The sequence below is a fragment of the Ammospiza caudacuta genome, chromosome 20 (genome assembly GCF_027887145.1).
Source record: "Ammospiza caudacuta isolate bAmmCau1 chromosome 20, bAmmCau1.pri, whole genome shotgun sequence".
Lineage (NCBI taxonomy): Eukaryota > Metazoa > Chordata > Aves > Passeriformes > Passerellidae > Ammospiza > Ammospiza caudacuta.
In genome coordinates, this window is record NC_080612.1 from 12,457,554 (window position 1) to 12,466,789 (window position 9,236).

General features: G+C 57.3%; 1 protein-coding gene across 9 annotated transcripts in view; it reads left to right on the forward strand.

Annotated features, from left to right (window-relative positions):
• RAP1GAP2 (RAP1 GTPase activating protein 2) overlaps positions 1-7,200 on the forward strand; it is a 51,281-nt gene extending 44,081 nt beyond the window's left edge. For 2 of the 9 annotated variants that reach the window (XM_058817994.1, XM_058817989.1), the window contains 8 exons: positions 764-901; positions 994-1,112; positions 1,244-1,357; positions 1,816-1,933; positions 2,444-2,570; positions 3,721-3,797; positions 3,974-4,009; positions 4,756-7,200. In XM_058817994.1, coding sequence (XP_058673977.1) covers positions 764-901; positions 994-1,112; positions 1,244-1,357; positions 1,816-1,933; positions 2,444-2,570; positions 3,721-3,797; positions 3,974-3,982 — 702 coding nt within the window. In that variant the 3' untranslated portion in view covers positions 3,983-4,009; positions 4,756-7,200. Of the gene's footprint in view, positions 1-763; positions 902-993; positions 1,113-1,243; positions 1,358-1,815; positions 1,934-2,443; positions 2,571-3,717; positions 3,798-3,973; positions 4,010-4,755 lie in introns of all 9 variants that reach the window. The other 7 variants (XM_058817990.1, XM_058817988.1, XR_009275567.1 and 4 more) reach the window with 6 other exon arrangements.
• The last annotated feature ends 2,036 nt before the right edge of the window (positions 7,201-9,236 follow it).

Below are 9,236 nucleotides of genomic sequence, written 5' to 3' on the forward strand. Positions count from 1 at the left end.
CAGCGCTGGCACCCGGGGAATTTGGCCTGCCATGGCTCATTTACCCTTTAGCCTGGGCTGGGGTTCAGGGCCTGGAGCAGCCATGGCTGAGGGAATAGCTGAGAGGAGAATGGAGAAGGTTGCTGATGTGAGGAGTGAGGGAAGGGACGTGGAGAAATGAGGATCCATGGGAGCAGGGAGGGCCTGTGGCTGCCGTGGGGCCAGTGCTGCACAGCTCACCTCCAGTCCCTTCCAGAGGTGCATAAACCAAACCAGAAGCCACAGCAGGGGTTCAGGCTAAATGTATTCTCAAGCAGCAGCTTGCTGAAGAACAGAAGCACTTTCATGTGGCTGTGAAGCCTCCAGCTCAGGGGCTGTTTTGAGTAGGCTGGAGAGGTGCAGGAGAGGTGCAAGAAAGGCAGGAGAGGATCCGTCCTCTCTGAGTCCAGGCAGAATTGTGGAGGGTGTGCACACAAACAAGGCTTATGGCTTGGCTGTGGTTCCCATTCCTGCTGAGGGGTCTGCGAGCTTGGGGCTTGGGGCTTGTGTCCGCATCTCCTGGTCCCAGAGATGGAGTCCTTGATATGACAGAGCAGTGGGGGAAAATCTGATCCTGTGGTGGCTGTGGAGCTCCCCAAGGGCAGCCGTGCTCAGCTGTGCTGCTGTTGGGGTGTGCTTGCTCTCGGGGAGGCACAGGGGGTGGCTCTCCCTTGTGCCCGGGGAGGAGTTCTGGGGACAGCACTCCCCTGGTGGTGACCTGCTGTCCCTGTCCCCTCTGGCACAGAGAGCCATCCGGGTGCGCAGCCACTCCATGGAGACCATGGTGGGCAGCCAGAAGAAGCACCATGGCAGCGGCATCCCAGGCAGCCTCAGTGGGGGCATTGCCCACAACAGCGGCGAGGTGACCAAGACCACCTTCTCGGTGAGCATGTCCCTGTGTCCCTGTGTCCCTGCCTCCTCCCAGCCCTGCACAGCCAGAGGGGCTCTCAGACCCAGACTGTTCTCTGCTGCCAGCCCCCTGTCCCAGCTGTTGCTGCCAAGAACCAGTCCAGGAGCCCCATCAAGCGCCGCTCAGGGCTGTTCCCCCGCCTGCACACGACATCGGAGAGCCAGGCAGAGAGCAGGACAAGGTGGTGAGTTTGTGGTGGTGCCTGTAGAGCCTCTGCCACTCTCACAGTTTATAGCTGGTGTCAGGTAGTACAATTTGACCATCCTTTTAAAATCTCTTGTATAACTCATGCAACTTGTCTCTTTGTGCCCTCAGCGACAGTGTTTCTGGAGCCCAGAAGACACCAGATTTGGGACATTCTTCCCAAGAGATGAAATCTGAAACCTCATCCAACCCCAGCTCCCCTGAAATATGCCCCAACAAAGACAGGTGAGCCAGGAGGAGCCCGTCCTCCTTCCCCCACAGCTCAGCAGACGTCAAGGAATTTGTCAAACAAAACCATATCTAAATTTCACTGTAAATAAGTTTGATATTAAGGGAGAAAAGATTCTGGTGGTTCTTGAGCCCAGCTCCTTTTTGGTTTTACAAAGAAGAGCAAAGAGCAGCATTAGACCGAGGTTGCCCGAATCCTCAGGACGTGGAAGGCTGCTGTGCCTGTTCCTCCCTGCCAAGGCGAACTCAGCTCCACCTAGGGTTTCCTGCTGGCACCCACCCTGTGCCCTGTCCCACGCCTTTGGAGGTGGTTATGTGCTGAAGCATGCCAAAGGTTCATTCCTGCGGCAGCACTGTGCTCCGGGGGTGCAGGAGGGCCCGTCCCCGTCCCAGTCCCAGGGACACGCTGCCCTGGTGACAGCCACGCGCCCTTCCTTCGTTCCGCCTCTCTCTAGGCCTTTTATCAAGCTGAAAGAGAACGGGCGGTCGAACATCTCCCGTTCCTCCTCCAGCACCAGCAGCTTCAGCAGCACGGCGGGGGAGAGCGAGACCCTGGAGGAGTACGACAGCGTGGTGGGTACCAAACCCTCCCCGTGGCCCGTTCCCCGCTCCCTGGGCTCCCTGAGCTCCCTGCTGCCCCCAGGGCCCCGGGCTCTGAGTGGGATGTGCCTGCCGGCCCCCAGGTGCCTCCTCGCTGCTGAGGCGCAGGGGCTCAGCCCGTCCCTGGCTGTGGGAGGATGGTGTGTGCAGGGTGGTGTGCCTGGCAGGGCCCGGGCTGTTGTGGCTGCCCCATCCCTGCAGGTGTCTAAGGCCAGGTTGGACAGGGCTGGAGCAGCCTGGGCCGGTGGAAGGTGTCACTGCCCATGGCAGGGAGGGTCTGGTAGATGGTCTTTAAGGTCCCTTCCAAACCAAGAACCAAACCACTCTGTGATTCCGTGGCACCCCAGTGAGCCTTGGAATGCCCTGGGCACTGCTCGCTCTGCCCAGGCCAGTGTTTGCAGCGGGCCCGGGGGCAGTGGGGCGTTGGCAGGGTGCGTGGAAGGCCTGTGTGCAGGAGGAGCCATGTGCTGTGTGTGTGAGCAGGGGAGCCAGCCCTCCACGGCGTCACCGTTCAAGCAGGAGGTGTTTGTGTACAGCGCTTCGCCCGGCAGCGACAGCCCCGGCGCGGGGGCCGCGGCCACCCCCGTCATCATGAGCAGGAGCCCCACAGGTGGGTCAGGCCAGCTCTGCCTTCCCCTCCTGGAGCCGCCCAAAGCCACAGCCCCAGGTTCCTGTGGGGTGGGTGGGGATGCAGGAGCCCACTCCCAGCCTTGCCCCAGGGTGAAGCAGCAGCCGTGCCCACCATGGCAGGGCGGGCACCCACGGGTGTGGGGCAGCCCCATCCTGGCAGGGCTGCTCTGGACACATGGCCCCATGTGCTGTGGTTAGTTCCATGGGGAATTGGTTTCCTTCCTCAATTAGAGTGCAGAGGTGGCTCTTGCTGTGGCTTTGTTCCCTCTGTCTCCCCTGACAAGCATGTGCAGTAGTCGTGGAAACTCTGTCTCCAGAGGCTGAGCCATGACTCACAATTACTTAATTAACAATCAGCTTCCCGTGGTCTTGGCTCCATTCCTCTCGTGCCAACCCACTCACCAGCTCCATCCATTTCATCTGGATGATTTGCTCAATGACGTGCAGCTCAGAAGGGCCAAACAGGCAGGAAAAGCTCTTTGCTGGCCCGTTCTGTGGTGAGGGTGCAGTGAGATGTGATGGCCACAGCCACCCCTCGCCCACAAATCCCCATGGCTCTGGTTCCTTGAGCTACAGAGAGCCTGCCACAAGGCACCAGCAGCCACGTGGAGACACACTGTCAGCTGAGGAGCTGTTTCTGAAACAGCCGGGAAGCACAAATAGACCCAAACAGCTCAGTAACTGGGAGTGTCGCAGGCAAAATGGGACCATGGAGTGCAGGCAGGCTTTTTGTGTCTCAGCACCCCACAGGTCCTCCTCCTTACTTCATAAGTGATTTTCTGAACCCTTAAACCAGCCCCTTTTAATGCTTGAAGTGTTTATTTTGTATTTTTCCTGCCAAGAACATGAAAATCCACCCATACATTATATGGATCAGTCATTCCTTGTAGCCTTTTCAGTGGCATTTCCAGGAGAAAGACTGTGAAATGTAATTAAGCCTCAATTTGTTCCATCGCAAACACTTAATATACAGCTTTTGCCAAACATTCAGCCAAGGCAGACTAAATATTGGTAGCACTCCTGACAGCCTATTAAAGTGCCTAGCTGGGCGAGTGCAGCCAGTACTACAGCAAATATTTTTGTTCACAGTTTATTATTTTTGTTCTTTGTTTGTCCTCTCCTTCCAGCAGATCTAAAGAACAGAAATTCTCCAAGGTCCAACCTGAAGTTTCGCTTTGACAAGCTCAGCCATGGCAGCTCCAGCCTGGTAGGTGCCAGGGCTCTCTCTCACTGGTGGATGCTGCCAGCTGTGTCCTCCCTGCCTGACATGGGCCTCTGGGCTCTGGGTGTGCCTCTGGGCCCATGGGGGAGAAAAGGGAAGGGATTTTGTGACTTCTTGCCCCTTTGTTTGCAACCCACCCCGTGTTCTGTTCTTTCTCATAGAGCCACTAGCAGGAGGAAGTCATGAACTTGTCACAGGTGAGTGTTGGTGTGTTTTGCTTTGTGCAAAAAGGCTGCTTGGGGGCCAGCTGTGTTCAGCTACCCACAGCTGCTCACTCTGCTTGTTCTTGCTGTGGGATCCATGCTGTGCCTTGGAACACCCTGGATGCTGCTGTAGGTGAGGGAGGGAAAGGGCAGGGGTGCGTGGCAGTGTGCACCCAGCAGCGCTGCTGCTCCTGTCTGCAGCACCGTGCTCCTGCACCTGCTCCCAGGTCAGCCCAGCAGGCTGCAGTTTCCCCAGTTAACCTCTGTCAAACACTGGTGCCCATCTCCAGGTTTGCTGTGCTGTGCTCTGGGCACTGGGGTGGAAAGGCAGTGCAGGCCCTTACCCATTCCAAAAATCCAAGGGGAAACAGAAGATACACGAGATGGATTTCATGGGCAGAGGTAAAGGGAACTCAGTGGGATTTACCTGGGTTCCTTCTGTTCCATGGAATTAAGGGTGTCATTAGGAAGAACAAAACTGAGCAGAAGAGCCCATAGAACTTGAAATGAAAGAAAGTTATATTTCTGAAAGCATGGGTCTCAAAAGCTGGGCTTTTCACCCAGTCACTGGGTTTCCTTCTCCCACAGCCTGGGAGTGATGGGTGGCCTGGTGTTTTGGGGAAGGGCACTGCTGTGGCATCAGCTCCCTCCCTGGGACAGGTGCTTCACAGCCAGCACCTCCGGGGTGGGAATATTCTCCTTCCACACTCCTGACTTTTATCCTTTTCTTCTCTGCACAGAATGTTTCAACAAAGGGAAAAATCTTCAACACCCCATGGAGCACGCACGCCCCAGCCATGGGCAGCGAGGTGCCCTCACCCACACACCAGAACAGAGCTCTCACCTTGCTGCAGCCCTGTCCTGACAGGGACAGCCACCTTCTCACCCTGTGCTGTGCAGCACAGCCCTGTGCCCCTCTGCGTGCAGGAGGAGACTGTCCCTGCCTGTGCTGCACTCCTGGCCAGGGCCATGTCCCCTTCTGGTCACCCTGCGCTTGCCCAGAGTGCCGCAGCTGGTGGCACCGTCCATCCCCCTGTCCCTGGGTTGCCTGGCAGCTCCTTCTGGGCAGAGGGGCAGCAGGAGAGACCTCCACATAGTTTAGGTCCCTCCCTGCTTTATTTGCAGTTACCAGTGGGGAAACAGGGGTTTATGTTTGTTTTTTGAAGGGTGGGGGTCAGGCCAAGGCTAGGTGTTAGTGGCTCTGGGGCAGTTTACCTTCCACCATCGTTTGCTGTTGCTCTTCTCTGGGGACAATGGGGCAGAACCTCCCAGGGGGGTCCTGGGCAGCTCTCCCTGGGGTGGGGTCTGCAGGGTCCCTCCAGCCATCCCCCAGCTCCTGCCTACACCCCAAAACTCTTGGGGCAGAGGCAGCCCCTCGCTCCAGACTTGCTCAGTTTCTTGCACACGAGGCAATGAGTGACTTGGCCCAGGGAGGGCAGCTGGGGACAGCAGCCAGCTCATCCTCCTTGGCAGGTTCATCCTGCCTTCTTTGTCCCTGCCTGACACTGGGCACAGGCCTGGAAAAGGTGATCCAAAGTTGTGCTGTATTACGGCTTTAGCTTTTCTTAGTGCTAGAACTGGAACCAGAGGGGATTTGCCTGGTGGGCTCTGCTTTTCCCTATGGCTTGGATCACCAGGCAGGCAAATGCATAAAACTCTGGTGATTTGGGAGGCATTAGGCTGCTCCAGCCCTTACAGAGTCTGTCCTGCTGCTTTTGAGCAAACTCTTGTTATTATGAAAGGATTATAGATTCTGCAAGGTAACTCTCCGATAATGCCCTTTCCCAGAAAATACCTCTCTCAATATGCCAAGAAATCCTTTTGCTCTTTTATGGAGCTTCATGTGAAGTTTCCTGAAGCCTGTCCGTAAATTTCACATTGCCCATAGATTTCCCTTACCCATTTTCCCATGGAAGACAGGCCATGATGCTGCAGAGATATTCCCCCCTGTCTCCCCAGCCTGTGACCTTTGGACACCCTCATGAAATCAGGTTCTCAGTCTCAAGTGAACGCCGTTCTTCAGGTTTGTGATTCCTACTGAAAGCAGGACTTTGAGTGCCAAAGCCGCCTTCCCCCGTGGGTGCTCCAAGAGCACAAAGCGCCTGGCAGAGGTTTCAGAGGGGCAGAGCTGTGCTCCTGGAGCAGCCCTGGCTGTGCCTGCTCCTGCTCCCCTCTCTGGGGCCAGTGCTCATGGGGTTCAGCCACCACCTGCCCTCCTCCTGTCATCTCCCTGGCCAGAGGCGAGCCCAGGCAAGCAGGACGTGCTCTGCTCACCCTGGTCCTGCAGGGAGGTGCTCTCCAAGAGCCTTAGACCCGGTTCACACAGGTGCTGGAATTAATCCATGGGGAAGGCTGTAGCTATGATGGGTGGGGGGGAACCAAGTTAAAAAAGGAGAACAGTTGTGAAAAGGCAGGGAACAGTTTCACCGGCCCTAAGTGCTGTGTCGGTCTAGTAAATACCAATAACTCCCGTGGGCATGCTCCCTCCTGCTCCCAGCCAGCTGCATTTCAATAGGGTTTAAGCCTTGAGTTTCCTTTGGAAGGGGAGCATGCCGTGTGCTCAGCCCAGCCCGCAGCTGTAGGTGTCTCAGGATCACACACTTTGCTGCTCAGCACTTGTCTGATGATGCTTCAGTAGCACTTTCAAACCCACCCCCAATTTGCCTCTTAGAAGCTTTGGTCTGATTTCCTGAGGCTGCAGAGTGAAACACTGACTGGTGCAATGACTTGCTCCCAGGGTCTGCTCTGGGTTTTTTTCCTCTGAGAAGTCACTTGGTTCTGTAGATGTTGTCATTCCTGTGGGTGTTGATCTCCGTGAGATCTTTCAGCAGATGATGCAGTGGCTACTGTCAGCTGGTTTGGCATTTTTGGTTGTTTTGTTGCTTTCTTTTTTTTTTTCACTTGAAACTGTGGCTTTCTTTTTGACCTAGATAGGTTTGGGAATTATTCGAACGGGACTAACAGGCAGACAACAGTGTGAAGCCTCAGGGAGGGTTGCAGTGCTCTGGGCTTGTCTCCCTGCCAGCCCACCGGAGCAGCGCTGGGGCCGGGTTTGGCTCCAGGGGCCGTGTCCCGCAGCGCTGCTGGGTGCGTGTCCCGCAGCGCTGCTGGGTGCGTGTCCCGCAGCGCTCCTGGGTGCGTGTCCCGCAGCGCTCCTGGGTGCGTGTCCCGCAGCGCTCCTGGGTGCGTGTCCCGCAGCGCTGCTGGGTGCGTGTCCCGCAGCGCTCCTGGGTGCGTGTCCCGCAGCGCTCCTGGGTGCGTGTCCCGCAGGGCTGCTGGGTGCATGTCCCGCAGGGCTGCTGGGTGCATTTCCCGCAGCGCTCCTGGGTGCGTGTCCCGCAGCGCTGCTGGGTGCGTGTCCCGCAGCGCTGCTGGGTGCGTGTCCCGCAGCGCTCCTGGGTGCGTGTCCCGCAGCGCTGCTGGGTGCATGTCCCGCAGGGCTGCTGGGTGCATGTCCCGCAGCGCTCCTGGGTGCATTTCCCGCAGCGCTCCTGGGTGCATTTCCCGCAGCGCTCCTGGGTGCATTTCCCGCAGGGCTCCTGGGTGCATTTCCCGCAGCGCTCCTCGCCAGGGGGATGGAGCCCGCTGTGTGCCCTCCAGCGGCGGGGTCGGCTGCCCTGCCCTGCCCTGCCCTGCCCTGCCCCACTCTGGCCGGGCTCCAGCCGCCCCCGCAGGGCTCCTGCCGCATCCCGGGCACTTCTGCGCTGCCAGCGGCCGTGCAGGTGCTCCTGTAGATATCTTGCAAAATGTTTTGTGCTCATAAGTGACACTTACACATCTATACATATATGAAAGGGATATATATATATGTATAAAATATATATATTTATATATATAAAGGAAAGGATCCTTAACTGACACTAGAATTACTGGGCAGTGCATTTTCCTTTCTGATTCCACTGTTTCCAAGCACACAGCTTCTGTCCTCCTCAGAAGTGACATGGCAGAGGGAGCAGAGGGGGCTCAGAAATGCCTTAGGGGGGTGGTGGGGCAGCCCCCGCTGTGCGGAGGCGTTTCTGGGGGTCTCTGACCTCCTCTGCAGGGAGGTCCCTGTGGCTGGGGGTGCTCCCCCTCTGCCTGCTGGTGCTGCAGCCCCTCGCTCGGCCCAGCCCAGGTGCAGCTGCACCCCTGGGGCCGCTGCTCCGGGTCCGGTGCGGGACCTTTCCCTGCGGGGGCATCGCCTCGGCCGGGGCCGGTGCGCGGCTGCCCCGGGCTGGCACAGCCCTGCCCTGCCCTGCCTGGGCTTCCCTTCGGCAGAGCTCTTGGCACGCACTCGCATCGTCTCGAAAGGCCACAGAGCCGAAGCACAACAGGAATTGCTTTTTGTGAGGGAAGCAGGGCATCGCAAGCACAAACTCCGTTTCTTCCCCGAGCTCTGAGGGTCCCCGGGAGCGGCAGGCGGGTCCCCGGGCTGTTTGTGCCGCCGGGGGCTGTTCCGGGCCGGATCTCGGCCGCGGGCGGTGCCGGTGCCGGTGCCGGTGCCGGTGCCGAGCCCGGCGGGTCCCGCTCTGCCGTCGCTGCCCCGCTCAGCCCTGCCCGGCCCCGCACGCTCCCACCGCCCCAGTGAATGTAGCACTGCCCGCGTCCTGCAAAGGGAACGCTGCGCTTACAGCAGAGAATGTGAGGAGAGTTTATAGAGTGACTATGAATCCTGGAGAAATGTATCTGACAAAGTTTATTTTTGATGTAGAGAGGCAGTGCTTTGTAGTTTCTGGTGACCTATGTCTGTTGTAAATAATGTATATTTAATTTATTGCTATGGTAGCAGATTGTTATGTATAAAACTAAAGGTTCACAAATGTATATTTTGTTGCTTAAATGTGTCTTTGCAAAATTCACAATAAATAACATATTTTGTGTCCATATACGTGCTCTGTGTGTGTGGCCATGTAGTAACAGCTTTAGAGGAGCTTTTGGGGAACTTTCCTTTGAAAACCAGGTGAGGGCATGGAACCAGCTGAGCCTGGGGAGCTCCCGTGGAGTCAAGCACCCGGCAGTGGAAGCACAGGAATATTGGGGCACGGCGACATAAACGGGGAAATCTCTCTGGTGCTCCCAGCTCTGGGACTGGAGCAGTGCAGGAGGAGGCAGCCACTCCTCTGCAAACACTCAGCCATTTAACCATGAGAGCTGTCCTGTCTGAACTGAGGTTAGTGTCCCATGAAGCTCCACACAAACCGGTTCCTGTCAGCAGCCACACCGTGTGGCAGCAATTCTGTGC